This window comes from Cnephaeus nilssonii (genome assembly GCF_951640355.1).
Source record: "Cnephaeus nilssonii genome assembly, chromosome: 8".
NCBI lineage: Eukaryota > Metazoa > Chordata > Mammalia > Chiroptera > Vespertilionidae > Cnephaeus > Cnephaeus nilssonii.
In genome coordinates this window covers 37,696,135-37,713,160 of record NC_137079.1, presented here as the reverse complement: position 1 = coordinate 37,713,160, position 17,026 = coordinate 37,696,135, and the positions used below count along the sequence as shown (strand labels likewise).

At 42.2% G+C, this 17,026-nt stretch overlaps 1 protein-coding gene across 2 annotated transcripts in view; it reads right to left on the bottom strand.

Moving 5' to 3' along the window:
* The window catches only part of FGF14 (fibroblast growth factor 14), a gene marked incomplete at both ends in the record, with an annotated part of 587,184 nt that extends 570,471 nt beyond the window's left edge, over positions 1-16,713 (bottom strand). For both annotated transcript variants that reach the window (XM_079779643.1, XM_079779646.1), the window contains one exon: positions 16,506-16,713. In XM_079779643.1, coding sequence (XP_079635769.1) covers positions 16,506-16,713 — 208 coding nt within the window. The remainder of the gene's footprint in view (positions 1-16,505) is intronic.
* Positions 16,714-17,026: the final 313 nt, after the last annotated feature.

Genomic DNA, 17,026 nt, shown 5'->3' with positions numbered 1-17,026 from the left:
AGCTCCTAACAAAACATACACTAATATTTAAAAGTATTTCTACTAATTATAAATTTAAAAGGATACAAGAAAGAAAGACTCAAAGATCTGTCTTACATTTAAACTGTAACAGTGAAAGAAAGAGCACAGGCAAAAGCTGTTACCAAGATTATAGAGATAATAGCTCCTTCTGCTTTAGATAATAAAAAGAGAGAAAGATTATGATTCACAGAGTTGAAGGACCTTAATTTCCTTTTCTCAAGGCTCTCACAAATACATGTCAGTGGGCACCAGAGAGACTGGGTTAAAAAGTGTACATATCTATGCGAATCCATATGGCACAGCTTGGACTGTGATTCTGAAGTGGAGTCTTTCTATGCAAAGGGTGTACATTTTAATTTTTTATTCTAAACTATGCTAATGCAACATATTCAGACCCTCTACTTAACTCCGCAGTATTCAGGCCTTTCCCATTGTGCAGCTGACTATTGCCTTTACTCTAATTGGCAAAGTGTTTGATTAAATTGCTTTCTCACCCACTGAAATGACAGAATTCAGGTTTACTAGTATGCTGCCAATTTGCTCCCAACAGTGTGTCTACTACTGTTGTCACCACCTAAAATGAACTTCTTCTTCTTCTTCTTCTTGTATGAATTATGCTTGTGGCCCTACAAATATCAGTCTTATAAACTGTGATGTCTGATAAGAATCCTAGCTTTAAATCGAAGAAATGAAACTATTGCTTATAAGGCATTATTAGTTACATTTTTTAAAGTTTGAATAGCCACTAATAATTTAATGTGTTTTTTTGTTTTAACAAAAATTATTTTTATAAATTTTGTGGCCTCCTTAAACATTAAGACATCCAAGAGACAGATATTGACCCCCTAAAAAATAATTTATATTTTATAACAGAAAGAAGTTTAAAATCAAAATCCAGTCCCAAAAGTTGTAGTTTTTAGCAAACTATTCCTTAATGAAACTCTCCACTAATCCCTGATCATGGTCATCAAGAGTTACTAAAACCTATGTCCCAACTAGAGCCAGAACAGCATAATAAAATTGCTATAGAAAAAAATGTAGTCCAAGTTGTTAAAGTTCTAAATAGCTTGTGACATTTTTAGCCCTTCCCATTTGTGGAATTTCACAAGAAAACATCATCTTGCAGAGAAATAAATTGCTGCTACAAGTACTTATGTACTACAAAGATGATTAGTACTATACCTTGAAGCAAGTATTAAACACCATTCTCCCCTTATTTAGAAAGCCAATAAAACCACCAGAACAACATAATTTGAACTATGAAGTGGCCTCAAATTATACATATATTATATATATAATTTGGAAATTAAAAAATGATCCTGAGGTTTTGAGTAGACAATATATAATATTACACATTGAACTTAACAGCTACTGGGAGATGTTAAAAACTTTCTGTAAATAATGTAATAGTAATATATATGCTCATCTATCAGTTAGATGTAACTATCAACAGTATATTAGTATAGCTACATTTCCTGTCACATTCTCAACAAATCATCTATGACTTCCAGTTGTAGATTGAAGCCACCCTTCCCGTAAGCCTCCACAATTTACACCTTTCATTTACATTTACACCTTTTATGGCAGCCATTCTTCAAAACTCAGAGGAAGCAGGTCCCTTCCTGCTGCATGATTTCTCCATGTGCCTTTGGCTTATCCCTTCCCAACTGCTGGGCAATTTTTTGCCCGCCGGTATTCTGCCATACTCAGAAGAACCATTCTTTCATCCCAGTTCCTATTTTCCATCTCCAACTAACGAAAGGACATTTTCACTTGACTGAGTTCTCATTAGGAAAACTCTCCAACCTCCCAGTACTACGCCGCCCACAATCAGTTACACCAGTTACACTTTCCAATTGCAATAGTAAAGCAGTTCTCAAACATTTCACTCCCATTTTGGAAATGTTCTCTAGTTCATTTTTACCACATCTAGTCTAACTCATCTGCCATGCTTTTGGACTTCAAGTTTTGATTCCCCTAATCCTTCAAAATATGATTCCATTAACATTCTCACAAATCCCCAAACATGTACCTTTCACTCAGCCTTTGACTTTCACTCACTTTACTTTCTTGCCAAAAATGTACTTATCTCTCTTGTCAACTGAAACATGCATTCAAGAGTCCACTCAGGTCACACTTCTCAGAAAGATTTCTCTTTCTTCCCCTTACATCCCAGAGGATTTACAGCGCTCCAGTTAGCCTTCAGTTGTTCAGGACTCTCTGATTTCTAGTATTCTCTGTACATTTAGCTTAAATACATAGGGTCTAAAAAACAAATCTTTACAGAATGTTTTAAACATCTCCCAGTAGCTGTTAAGTTTATTGTAAAAGATTGTATATTGTCTATCTTCTCAAAACTGCAGGATCATTTTTAATTTCCAAATAACAGATATTTTTTCTACAGATTAAGTTCATCTTTGGAACAATAAGAATGTCAGTCATGAGAAAAATAGAAAGGGAATACAGGGTTATTTTACAGAAATAGATTTACGTGAAGACTTATCCATGGGATTTCTGCATGCCCTGTAACAGCTTTTGTCTCAGACTATCTTTGAAGGATATTGAAACCTTGGAATCTAGGGATAGAGCCTCCTTCCAAATTACAGGACAGGATACTGCCTCCCTCAAGATAATGCCTCCCTGCTGGGCAAAAGTTGGACAGCTTTGCAGAAACTCCTTAAAAGGTGGGGACTGCCTAAGCTCAGAGTGCCTCAGCTGTGAAACAAACCCACTGTGTGCAAGCATCCACTTGGGCCAATTCAGCATTGCCCCTGGTATCTGGGGACAATGAAAACATAAAGCTCATGCTGCCTGCTGTGCCCTGAGTAATAAAGTCCTTTATCTCTGACCCAGAAGTCTCCTGTCTTTAGGCAGCATCGATGTAACTAAAGCAGGCTAACTTGTTAACCTGCAAGCTGGATCAACTCTCAAAATCTTTGTAGTTTCGGACAATTTCTGCATATTAAGTAAAAGTGAGCCTGTTCAACTAGGAATTTCTAGTCTACAAAAACAGAAACTATCGCATCAAATTCCATACATCTAACACACAATGACATGGGTGAATCTCAAAAACAATGTTAAGTGAATTCAAAAGCGTGAGGACTCCATGATTTAATGATACGAGGTTCTACTACAGGTTAAGGGTGAGTGAGAGACCTCACAGTGGCGGTTGCTTCTTAGAGGAGGCACGGATGTGAACAAAATGAAACCAAGAGGGAGTTTTCTGGAGTGATAAGAATGTTCTATATCTTGATTGGGGAGTTAGTTATAGGGATACACACAATATTCAAAAGACATCAAATGCCACAATGAAGAACTATGTGTTTTAATGTATGTAAATCATGTTCAATAAGAAAGCATTATAATTCCTGAATAGCTTAACAGTGACTATGTTACAATCCCTTTTAGTGTCAGGATATAATGAGCCACAGAAACACAAAGACAGTACTGGCCACTCTCACATACATTCTTTGAACATGTTCTTTAGAGAGGTAGCTGCCATACAGGGATTTAAGAATATGCACTGTGGTTTGTACCCAGATATTTCCATTACTAGCGGAAGACCATCAGGCGACTTCCTTAACCTCTTCATGCCTGGGCTTCATCCTCTAAATTAAGTATAACAACAGTTCCTACCTGTGGCTTTGAGAATTAATGTAGGTAAAGCACCTAGTATATAGACAGCGTTCTCTAAATATTGTTATTACTACTTATTTAGAGCATAGGTCATGATAAAACAAGATTCACAATAATCCAATGTTTCTGTTAAGTAGAAGAGTAACATGCTTTTTAAAATCTAGTAAGTTCAATGTGCCTTCATTAGTAGGAATAGGAGGTGGAATATTTACTTATAATAATACTCCAAAATCATTTAATTATATAATCCAAAAAAAGCAATAGATTCACATCACAGTTTTTTACATGTTATTGGAAGCACAGGAAGAAATAAATGAAGTCAAATAAATGCTACTCTGGGTAAAAGTCTCAAGTTCAGACAGATGTGTCTCATTTACTTTCTGATAACTATGTTGTTAGCATTTCTTTTTGCCTTCTTTCCCTGATGTAATGCATTTGAAAGTTGAAAATCCATTTGAAGCCTAATCTCTGAAGAGTAAATCGATGACAAAACTTTTGAAATACACAAATAAAGGAAATATGTGAAAGTACAAAATCTGGAGTGTGACAGTACAAATACAAGGAGAGCAGGACAAAGGGGTGAATTCTCAGTGATGGAAAAGTTCTAGGCTAAAGCAAAAGGCAAGAGGTCAGAACAGAGTTGACCAGACTTCATGGCTCTGACAATCAGGCAACACTCTATCTTTAGCATGTATGTCCCTGGTTAACATCCCCATAAAAAGGCATGTGTACCACAGATGGACCAGAATCACATCAGCACTGTGTTCTCTAAAATTATTCCTAAGATGTTAAAAGGAATATACTTAGAAATACAATAATGATGCAAAATTTCTATCCTTTCTAAATTTTTTTGCTACTGCATCATTAAAATATTTCTAACACCTAGTATTTCCAGTATTTTGCATCCGTTATTATATGTCTGACATATGAGGAATTTTATGTCACTTAATTTGCATGTCAGTAAACAATTTAAATGTAAAAGAAAAAATAATTACAGTAATAAAAATTTCAATTCCTAGGAAACAAGTCAAGTCATTGTATAATAAAGGAGGAATGAGCATATTGGGTCACTGTTTCAATCCGCCACACTAGAAAATGTTGAGGCAAAGCAAAACTGACTGGGGCGACCTAGCAAAAGTCCTTTCTTTGTTAAGAATTACAACGCCTGGTGTACAACAGTAACACAGTCAAAGAAGATGAGTTTCAGACTTTGAAATAAGTGGCTGTTTAAAAAAAATTAAACCTTACAATTGTTTTAGTCTTTAAGCCTTCTTCTTTTCATGTTTCTTCTTTTTTAAAGCACAAGTATAGCATGTGCCCCACACGGGAATTGGAAAGAATAGAGATTACAATCCCTCCCAAACTATACTTTATCTAAGAGGCAGCATTACAGAAGAGGGTACCACATACTTCAGGGATCCACTATAATTGCGCAGACAACAAAATGTCATATGGGAAAAAGGCATTTTAATTACAACTACATTCATTTCTATCTAAAAAGCAGGTGTACACACTTATCACGTGTAATTTCAATAAAGTTCACACTTCCTTTTCTTTTCTTCCCAGACATGAATAGTTAATCTAAAAATTTGGCTTTCAAGTGCACTACTTGAATTCTCAAACTGAACAAAGTATTGTGCACAAAAACATGCTATTAACAAAGAAGTGTATATTATCATAAAAAGAACTTTTAGACTTTATTATAAAGCATACAGTATTTTCCTTCCCTAAGTACTTCCAGGATTGATATAAAGAAAATGAATTTTTTGTCCCAGAGCAACTCTCCTAGAACTGCCTATTTAAATCTTGATCTAGAAAAAGAAACTTGTTCAAGTTTTCTATTTCCCCTACCACAACCCCTTAAATATGAGCAGTCTGGAGAGAGCCAAATCTGTAGTCCATGTTTCAAGGAGATGGGATGTTCTATTGGCAAATGGTCAGTGAAGCAGGATCAACAGGAGTTGTCCAAATAAAAAACCTGTGATCAGAACCACCGGTTCTTTCCTTCCTTCCCAAATTCAAACTAACAACTGAGACATTCGGACTCCCATTCCTCTCCAACCCGTCACCACTTTAGTTTGGATTTGACCACTTCTACTTTGCTTCCTCTGTGACCTTTCTACCATCAATCTTGTCCCACTCAAAGCAATGTTCCACACTGTAGCCATAATGATTGTCTAGGGTAAGTCCGACCATGATCTGTTCTTGACTACTGAAAAGTTAGTTCATACCTGATGGACCCACAGAATGCAGACCATCCCACTGGCCTGGCATGTCATAAAGCTAAACCTAAGTCAGCTTGCACTTATGGGAAATATCTCTCAAGGAAACCTAACGTACACCAATCACAATCCTCCAACTCAGCTTTAGCTGGATTACCTTACCCTAGAAAATAGTATTTGCTAGCCTAATAAGGAAATCCCAACTTCTTAGACAATCAAGTGCTATTTCCATGTTGCCTCTTCTAACATCTCTGTAAGACTCACTCTTGCCCATAATCTCTCAGGAAGTGTTCCACTGCTTGTGAGGCACTGTACTCCCCCATCCATGAATTGTTTGCCCTTCAGTAAAAGACAAATTAAATTGTTTTAGTTTTGTCAACTGACAGTTCTGGCAACAAGATGGGACCCAGACAGCTGCTAAAGATGCAGATGAAGGTACCACTGAGGCCTTTTAGTTGGCTGGCTCTTTGGGCCCTCTTAGGGATCTCCAGTAAGCTTCTCTCAGATTCAGCTCTGCTTATTTTGTGCTCTGAGCCCTTCAAGTTTGTATGTCTTAATTCTTCCAGGTGAAAAACTGGGGTGTGAGAGACTCCAGATTTTCATGGTGAGACGTAGTGAGCTACATACAACATTTGGGCTTGTGGCCAATTTCATCTATAAGGTAACCACCTTTGAGAGGTCCTTACAAGCCTCAAGACTTGGCACAGGCAGCCAGAAATTCAGTCTGGTTGAATCACGGAGGATTATATCAAGGGAAAATAATGGGTATTCCTAAATCTAAAAAAAGCTAGAAGGCAGCTGTTAGGGGACTCACAAAGTCTCAAAGCCAGCCCACCTCTTAAACAGCTGGGGCACTTAGGGAAATAAAGACAAGAAACTCAGACTTTCCTGAGTTTCATCATCAAAATCTGAGTAGGTACAAGTTGGATTATTAAAAGCCAAAAGGGCATCTCCCACTATAAAGAAGTCTTCTCATGAAAGGAACAGATCTATTGTTAATAAAAATCTCGGAAGCCAATGTCACAGAATTGGTGGGCAAGAGGTTAAGACTTAAAAACTGTTAGAATGCTTGCCACCTAACTTAAGACTAATAAGTTGGTCATGAAAGAAGTTTGTTGTAAAACACTACAAGATCCCCAACCCAGCAACATACCCCTCATAGGTATTAATTTGGCTCTCACAGACCCAAGGCTTAGTTTAATAAAACGGTATCCTTAAGTTTCAATAATTAAGCATGCTACCTGTTTAATTTATGTCTGAGAACTGTGGTCCTAGAAGCTGTATCTATCTACAAAAATGTCAAAATCTTACTAAGCCAACCTAGAATTACAATTAGACAAGATCATTTAATTAAGTGAACTTGAAAGTAAGGATTCCCAAGTCAAACAAACAGAATAGGATACCTATTTTTTTATGGTCATACAAGCCTCCAGAAAGCTTAGAGATGCCAAAATAGCTTCATTAAAAGATTCATTGCAAAAGGCTAAAGAAAAATTAAGGACATAAGAGGTACCTAAAACAAAGACTGTAAGACTGATGTGACTCCCACTCCTCCCCTCTATCTTTACCTCAGTACTCACAGTCTATTAATCCTCTCTCTGAATTGCCTTTCCACTCTAAAGAGACTATAAGACCATAAACGAACGTCCACCAAGTTAGTGGCCTTACAGATGTCCCCATATCGGCCCCTCACGGGATTGACAAGACTGTGGGATTCTCCAATAAACCTAAATCCAAACAGCCAAGGGAAAACTAAAACTACAATTAATGCAAACCTTACTAAACTCTCTACTGTAAACACCACTCACCCCAGAGCCTGTAAATGGGATCCTGAAAAAACTGGCAGAAGTGAGCAAAGGCTGAGAATTCTTACCAGTGTCAGTTCTCCTGGATCTGTCTGTCCTGAGTGCCCAATCGAGAGAGGAAGGTAGAATTTTATGTGGTCCCTTATTTTCCAAGTCCTATTGGTTATCAATCCTCTTTCCCAGGCACAGCTAATGCCTTCTTCTTTGTCTCCTTTTGTGTCCTGAGAACTTGGTTAGGCAACTGTCAGGTTGGTGACCCCCAAAATATGGCCAGAAAGAAGTGTGGGCTTCAACCCATTTGCAGATAGATATGGCTGGACAGAAATATGGGTTGCGCTCCATTTTGGGCTAGTGTCCTCGTGATTGTTGCCAGACCTCAGGGGAATTGTCTAAATCTTCCTTTTGGCTATCTTTGGGAGTGCCTCTCGATCCTGGGAGGGTGAAATCTTTTGCACCTTCATTGGGGAAACCTCTTGCATCCAGCGGAGTTGTTCAGTAATGCCACGAATATTTACAATTTGTCTCAACTGAAACCTGACAAGATATTTAAAAGGACCTTTTTTTAAGTAGTTCTGTGGTTAGAAGTTGACCAAATTGAAAGCTGATATTCAGAGCCTGATGGGAACATTTTTTAGGCCTTCTCCCCTGAGCTAAATAAAACTATGTACACAGAGGGAAAGAAATCTAGAACACAGGAATCTTTTTATTTCCATCTTAGTGGAAGATCTTCTCCCTGATCTAAAGAAGCAAATAGAAGATAATAAAGTTGAATGGATGGTCAGTCCTTTGATGTAATATAGGTTGCAACCCAATTCTTTGAGGAATTAAAAACACGTTGTCTTGAAAATCTAGTCTCTCCAAGAACAGAACTGCAGCTCTAGAAGCAATCCAAACACTATCTATCCTTTTTTAGCAATTTCAAGACCGCCCCTATTCATCTATAAACACTTGTAAGTGTTGTCAAAATCTGGATTCAGGAAACAAAAATCCTTCTTGGAGGAATTTGCATTCTTTCCCAGCGCCTTTGTGATGTAAATGTCCTACCCAGTCTTTTCTAAGTACGAAGGGCCATCTCTTTGAAATACAAACTTCAGGGAGGTAATTCTTATCAGAAGGAAAGGCTATTTGGAAACTAGGCCAATGAAAAAAAAATCTTTTAAAAGTTTAAAGCTGCCTGTGCAGGTAACCTTAATTGATTCCATCTGCCAGAAACACAATTTGGATCCAGCTGTTCTTTAATAAACTAGTGCGTTTTGCACCTTTGTGCCCTCAAAATAGTTTTTTCCATTTCTAAATTTACAATGAAGTTGTTGTGTTTAGATTTAAAATTCTTGTGATTGCCTCCCCCCATGGTAGCCCAAAGATGATAGAAGGAAATACAAGATAGTGTAAACTCCTCCTTTCCCCCCAAAAAAAATGTTAAAGATAGGAAAAGATCTGGAGAATATAATGGATCTAAAGGAATGCCATCTGTTTCAGCACCAAGTGCTCAACTCTCTAAATTGCATGAAGAACTCTTGGTGGTGTCACCTGTAAAATACCACCTGTTTCTTCTTCCAAGGCTCAAAGCCGCTGTGTTTGTGTCTACCATTCAAAATCAGCTCTTGGAACAGTCACTTACTCCATTGTCAATGAGTTGACACTCCTCTACGAGGAGCAGGTCATTCCTGATCCCTGAGGTAGGCCTCCATCTCTGATAGTCTGATTTTAGAATGCAACTTATACTCAACAAAGTCCAGGAGAGATACAGTGAATGGGGGGGAGGTGGGAGAGGGAGGGGGCAGTTCCCTTCCAGTCCAAATTGGATGGAAAGTTACAGAAGCCTTGAACAGGAGAGGTGGGGCCCACCTCAGATAAGTGTAATTAAAGCCACGGGACTGACGCCCACAGAATTCAGCAGCCAGCCGGGGTCTTCCAGGGGCTGGCAGGGAAAACTGTGACCAAACCCGCTCACCCTCTCTCCGTCCTGAGCGTGGCTGAGGACAGAGCCTTCCCCCAGCCCAGCCCGCTCCCTCCTCCTCTCAGTCCTCGAGCGCACCGGAGGGCGGCGGGGGGCGGCGGCCACCTGTGGGCTGGAACCACACTCTGTCTCAGCCCTTCGGCCCCGTGACGCACGGGGACGCCCCGGCGAGGACGCTGGGCTCGTGGACCCCAGACAAGCGCAGCGATGGAGGCGCTGGCTGGCCCGCGCGCAGGGTCGCGCCAGCACCGGGGCCCGCCACGTGGTCTCCATAGCAACAGCAGTGTTGGCTGCTCAGCTCTCTCACGCCCGGAGGACCCTCAAGGTCAGAGGTCATCTCTGTGGCAACACAAACTTCCCGCGCTACGGCGGCTCGGACGGGCCACTTCTGTCGCATTGCGCAGGCGGGGGGGCGGCCCCCGGCACTCAGAGGCGAGGAGCGAGCGTGGCTGCGGGTCCCGGGGATTCTGGCCGCGGGTCCCACTCGGAGGAGGACCGCGCCTCGCCTTCCTATCCCTCCTCTCAGGGCTCAGCGAGGCCGACTCGGAACCCGGCGTGGGTCAGGTCACCGAGGGGCCCGACTCCTGGAAGGAGATCCGCGCCGCAGAGGCGGCCAGCTCTGGGCTTGCAGGAAACAAACGATCGCAGAGGCTCTGGAAAGCGGGGGGCTCTGCCCCAAGCCGAGCGTCTGCCAGACCTCGCCCTACAAACCCCGGTCTCCGGGCCTGAGGCCACAGAGGCCCAGCGCCCTCCACCTTTGACAGAGGCTCCGGAAAGGAGCACGCCGAAGAGATCAGGGTGGTTGCGGGACGTGCAGGGAACTACCAAGTTTGAAGACGACCGCTTTAAAACAAAAATCCAGCTGCTAAGGGAGGAGGGCACGTCCTCTCCAGACTGCTGGAACTAGCAGGCCCCTCAAGAGCAAAAACATGCCCCCGGGAAGGGTCCCAGGTACCATCTTCATAGAAGAGTTCCTAAAAGAAAAGAGGAACACAGCCGTTTCTGGGGAACGTCTTCCTCTTGAAGGAGAAGAAAATCAAAGACTAGAAGAGACAATGAGTGTTTTCTCCGCTGGCAGAGGGAAACTAACGTGCCCCTTCTGTTTACAGGCTGAGAGCGCCAGAAGGGGAGAAGTTAACTTTCTCAGAGAACCCTGTTCTTCACTGTTGATTCAGTTAATAAAAATGCATTAAAAAAACCTGCTATGTGTCATAACCAGAGTTTTTGTCAGGGGACAGTGATAAAGGCAATAGTGCCCAACAATGGTTCGGTGACTTTCTTAGACGTTGTTAGTCGATTAAATAAATAAAAACTTATGTGTTCCCTATAAAACATGTCTGCATTGTACCTCTTTTTGCCTTTATGTTTAGGAAGGCCCTAAGAATTCTTCCTTTCAACTTCCCTTGCCTTCATCATTCTACCTTTTACATTCTGACCAAAGCAGAAAATTAGTCTGTAGCAATGAGAAATACACACACACACACACACACAATCATCAGGACATACTTGGTCCTTAAAAAGCAGAAAATAAACTAGTATATCTTTTGAGGCATATGGAGGAACTGAAAAGTCTCCCTCAGAAAACTCCCTGCCCTTCAGTGCTCAGGTTCAACTCATAACTAAATACAGTATGAAACCCTAAGAAACGTCACAAACTAAACCCTAAGAAATGTCACCCTGACTATGGAACTGGGCAGGTAGATGTGTCAGTAGGAATTTCCCTGACCCACAGCCCTTCCTGAAGATGGTACTAACTTGGGCTCGACGGTGTTATTAATAATACAGGCACAATGTAATGTTTCAAATATACCATTCAAACATCCCAACTGTTTCCGCTTAAGGCATAGGAAAGTATTTTGAATAAATGCTTCCATTTTGAGACATCTACACAGTATTTATAGAAAGCTTATGAGTCAAGTGAATGAGTTATGATGCCAAAATGTACAAAGGAGTGAAAACTTTGGTTGTTATTCTTGCTACCCTATGTATAACAACACTTCACAAAAGGCCCCAATGTTTGTGTTGCTAAAAACATGGAAGACTGGTTTTGAACATTTTTAAAGGAATGATTCCCAGTAGGCAAAGTGAAATATGGTATAGAATTAGCTTTAGCACCTTCTCAAAGCAATGCATTATTTGAAAAAAAAAAAATGTTATCCATTATGGATGGAGTCTAAAGTGAGAAGAGGCTGGATATGGAGACAGCCAAAGTCATCTTCATCTTTAAAGCCAAGTTTAAAGTTTAGATTATCATGTATTGGATTTCACACTTGTTAACCTGGATATAAATTCCAAATAAGAAAAATCCACTCCCAATCAGTCAATACCTGGAAGCCTATCTAAAATGCCATACTTGAGTTCATGAAGTGACACTGCTCCAAAAAACTCATTTTGCGACTTCAGTAACTCAAGCTTCCTGGATGGAGTTCAACCTAACTCATACTACACGAAATCCCACTCTAAAGACAAGCATGTGAGAAGGAAAAGAACCTTTCACCTGTATGGTGTTCCAGTTATGCAGTCTGAGTTTAATGTCTCCATCTGATATATGCTCAGTGTTTAGAAATTCAGATTTGTGGCCCATTTGTGGCTCACCCAGCTCTACAGGATGAGTCGGCAGGCTCAGAAGGAAGAGTAAAAAATGCTTACTCTTTTTTCCTCCCTCTCTCCCTATCTTCTTATTTCTAAATGCCATGACAGCCCTAGATGTAAAGGAAGTAGCTTTAAAAGAATAATGTATATTTAAATGAGTAACAGTGACATACCAGGGGTTTGTCACCTAAAACAGCTTCGGGAAAGGCAAAAACAGAGCTGAAAGACACCAAAACAAGAGGAAATAGGAAAATGCCAATAAATTCTACTAAGCCCTACTTGTTTCATCTCAAAGTTACAGGGCAGAGAGGGAAACTGAGTTCAGAAAAGGACACACTCAGAGCCTCGAGTGTGTGGGATTTTCTAAATATGCTCTGCAAAAGTAGATCTAGGGCATCTGCTTCCTACCCTCCTTGCACTCAATAAAAATTAACTTCAATTACAATTTATCTAAAAATCTGTGCTTTCTAAGATCCTATCATTCCATGGAAGTTTGGGGGTCTCATATGTATGGTTGAGAGGCTGTATGTATTCGAGGGTCTGTGGCTTCCTTTGCTTGTTGTATATTATGTGTCTGAAAAGATACTCATGACATGACCTTAGTATTTATCTTTATTGTGGACTTTTTTTCCAACCACATTTCTTTCCTTAGCAGGGTCAAAGTTCAGTGACCTAGATTATTTCTCAAACTGGTCTGTTTTGGCTAGTCTAAATTATCATTACTGGTTTAAAGAGACATATCAAGCCCTCCACTAGGCAAAACAAGTGCCTTGGACTTATTATTCCTATGTAATGCTTTGCCAACAATATAGTCATCTTGCATGACATACAGTGAAAACTGAAGCAGGTAACATTTATTCTAAACATATAACAATTGCTGTGCTAGGAAAGTAAGGGAAAATAGGACATTTAAATGCGTGTGTGTGTGTGTGTATGTGTGTGTCTGTTCTCGGATAATAGTTGTATTGTTAGATTTTGTTTACTTTTATTAAGATAGTAAATATACTAGTATATCCAGGATTTCTAAGCTATTACCATTTATTTTTAAAAGCACACATTCTTCATGTTTTTTGTAAAAAACACAAAAAAACTATTTCATTAACACCTCTTATTTAAATACTAATAAATAGCTTGGGTAAATGAATACCTTTGCCCTTAAGTTCATGGCTCTATTATCTGTTTATTTTCACACCAACCTGATTATATAGCAGAACTCTGAAATTCCTCCCAGTACCTACACTTGTTGACAATTTAAAGAATTGGGGAAAATTGGAAAATTATTTAATAATTTGCAAAGATTAGGAAGGAAAATTAATCTCTAAGAAGTCTTTGCACCAAATTTATGATCCTAGTACTGGTATTTTGTGGTATTCTGCCAAGCTTCTTAGTTTGAATACAGTTAATTGTCTTCATTTTAGATTTAAGATAACATAATAGGTAGTAGTCAATCTGTTCTTTTTGGTTTTAACAGTCAAGAGGATTTTAGTCTTTGCTTTATTTTAATTACCCAATTAACTTCGTAGTTGTACTGCTATCTTGGGATCAAAAACCTGCAAATGATTTTAGGCTTAATGTTAATAGCAGAAAGAGAATGGAACTCGCCAACTACAATACTGGAAGGGAATGACTAGGCATGAGTTTATTCCAGCTCAAATAACAAAAACTTTTAGAAGGTGGGATTGATAGCGTGACACATTAAAGTTCTATTATTAAAATAATTAACAAAAGGCTCCAAATTCCAGGTCGGAAAGTTAACCCTTGCCAATCCAAGACTAAACTAGAGTCGTCGGTGATGTCGTTAACACTCTTTGAGTTAACCCATCAATTCACACACAAGTACTTTAGCAATCATAAGGTTCAAAATAAATGGCTCTAAAAATAATTTGTCATTTGTTTGACACCTTCCAAACCACCTTGGGAGAAAAAAAAGGTATCTACTTTATCCCAGAGAGATGAAAGTGGGGGAGGTGTAATGAAAAGATCTTGCATCTTATGTTGGGGGAAATTAGTGTTTCCAGTGAAACTTTACCATATATATATGTACAAAGGCCAGTAAGGAAACTTACTATCTGGCGCTGAATCATTTCCCCCTCTCCAATACCATGGAGGGACAGAGTTCAAGGTCCCTAGACAAATGGCTGAGTCTTAAAAAAACAACACCATTTTTACAATATTCCTTCCTCTAAATCTTTTCAGAGGACGCAAGAAGTCTTCAAAAACCACTATTTCTACTGTGTGAAGGAGTAACCCCTCCTCTCCCAAGCCCTTGGCTGGTCCCACTTTGGGAAGTCTTGTAAAAAGGGTGTTCGCATTAACTTGGGAGGTAAGTGTTTGGAATCTAGGAATGATCGAGGCATCAACAAGTGTTGGGCTTGATGCTGGGCTTGGGGTACGCCTCGCAGCTGAATTGGAAGTGCGGATGGTAAAGGGACAAACTGCTTTCTCCTTGGGTGATGCTCTGGATGCTGGTGTCACTTCAGAGCTGCTCAACGCTGAGTTGAAAGGAAAGGGTAAAAGGGCAGGGGAGGGAGGAATAGGAGGAGGCAGGAACCGACGGCACGGAGGGACACAGGTTGGAGCTGAAGCAGCACAGGGAAGCGGATTTCAGGACAGAGGCACGGAGCCCACTGCAGCACCGCGCCCGCGGGCCAGCGGCTACGCCCAGAGCCTCAACAGCCGCCCAAACTTCCCAGCTGGGGGGCCGCTGCCCAGGCGTCCTCCGCTGCACTCGGGCATCTAGCTGCCCTCTGGACCGTCTAACAACTCGCAGTTTCTCATCTGCGGCAGCGGCGGGCACTTCGCAGGGTGCTCAGCCTCCACACCCACCGCCTCCACCCCGCCTACCCGCACCTCCTCCTCTCCCTCCTCTCACACCCCGCACCCGCAGGCGCAGCACCCCTCGCAGCGCGCCGCCCCAGCTACAAGGCTTCTGCAAGGCTCCGGAGGCAGGGAGGCAGCAGCCACTTGCTGCCCAGCGGCTGGGGATCCGGGCGCCAGCGCGGTCCCCGGCGGCGCTCAGGTTGTCAGGGCGGCTATGGGGAGCCATGATCTACTACACCGCAGTGCCGGCGTCAGGAGCTTCCAGGGCCCAGCCTGTCGCTGCAGGAGGGCCCGACCCTCACCCCCGTCCCCTCCCCGAAAAGCCGCCCCAGACACAAACACCGGCCCCTGGTTCCTCCCCACCCAGAACCGAGCCGGGTGACGCCACACACACCCCCTAAGCCGGCGCGCGCGCCGCTCCCAGAGCCGCTGTGCCCTAGCTTCTCGCCGGCGTGCCGCCGCCGCCACCACGCAGCCCTCCGGCCTGGCCTCCCTGGGCTGCGCTCCCACAGCTCCGCGGCCTCCCCGAAACACCTCCGGCAGAAATACCAGAAAGGGAACCCGGGTACCCAACTCCTCGAATCACCTGCATTTGCATTTCTTATGTAATGGACTGCAAGTTTCCCAGTTTGGAGCCCTTTAGAACGGGGGCGCAAGATCACCAGGAGGCTGAAACGGGGACTCGCGGCCGCCCTGGTCCCACCCAGGGGACCCCGACGTTAGGGCTGTGATACTGCTTTTTAAAGGGGGGGGGGTGTTTAATTACATACATTAGAGGGGACCGAGCTAGTCTTCCCGGTCTGGAGTTCCCCCCCCCCCCCCAGCCACAGAAGCCCTGCTCAAGTATGCCCAGGAGCAGGAGGTATCGGAGGCAGACCGGGGAATGAGTTAATACTCCGGCACCGGGAGCCGGAGGGGGAGGGAGGCGGGGGCTGACGGAGGAGCGGGGCGCGAGGGAGGGGGCATCTTCTACGTGGAGTAGAGGTGATGGGGTGGCGAATATTGTGCAAGCTAATCAGAAAGTCTAGAGCAGGTTCCGGGCACCGAGCTACGTCCCTGAACCTGCAGCAGAAGTAAGGAGAGCTCGCGGTTCTTTTCCCCGGCAACTACGGAAGCTTCATCTGCCTCGGGCAAAACCTTGGAGCCAAACCCCTTCCATTCCGCCAAACATCGGCAACCAAATACATTTCAAAAAAAAAAAAAAAAAGTTTCCTCCTCCCTCCTACTGATGGATTGTGTCTCAGCCAAGAGAAACTGTAATGGTTTTCTGGCTCACCGACCGATCCAGCTGTTACTTGTTTATCCATGCAACACCTCTACATGCAACACTGTCCTGCTTCCTTCTCTGCCTCCCCTGCCTTCCTGCATAGCAGAACTGCAGATCTAGCTCAGTGAGCAACAGACAGGTTATTAGGAGGAAAAACATAACACGATGCATGGTTTGCTTACCAGTTGGGTTCTTGTTTTTCTTAAGACTCTTGCCACAAAGACACTGCAGCATATGCGTTCCTTTGCTGAAAATGTTCCAAAGAAACCACATTGATTTGGGCGAAAAGCAATCCAGCAGCTTAGACACCCTGAGAAAGAAGAGATCCTTGTGGTTGCATAATAATAATTTGAAATCAGTTCTCCTGAAGAGGGGCACCGGTTTTACCATAGGAAAAACGATAATATTCCGAATCTTCTCCCAGTTTTTTCCCCTCACGTGGTATATTTCTTTGAGACTTCTCAGTGATTGTTTTTTTTCGGCCAGGATGAATGATTTATCTCTCTTGATCACCACTGGATTATTACCAAAGGGTTGGGGGAAAAGTCCTTTTTCAGCATGAAGCCAAACAAAAAAGCAAAGAAATCCCAACTGAGCTCAGAACTAATCAGGGAGAACAGTAATGCACAAAAGATCCCCAAAGAGAAAACCATAGCCTTTACTTGATCGCTATGAGGATGGGTGGGTCTGCAGAAGGCGAAGC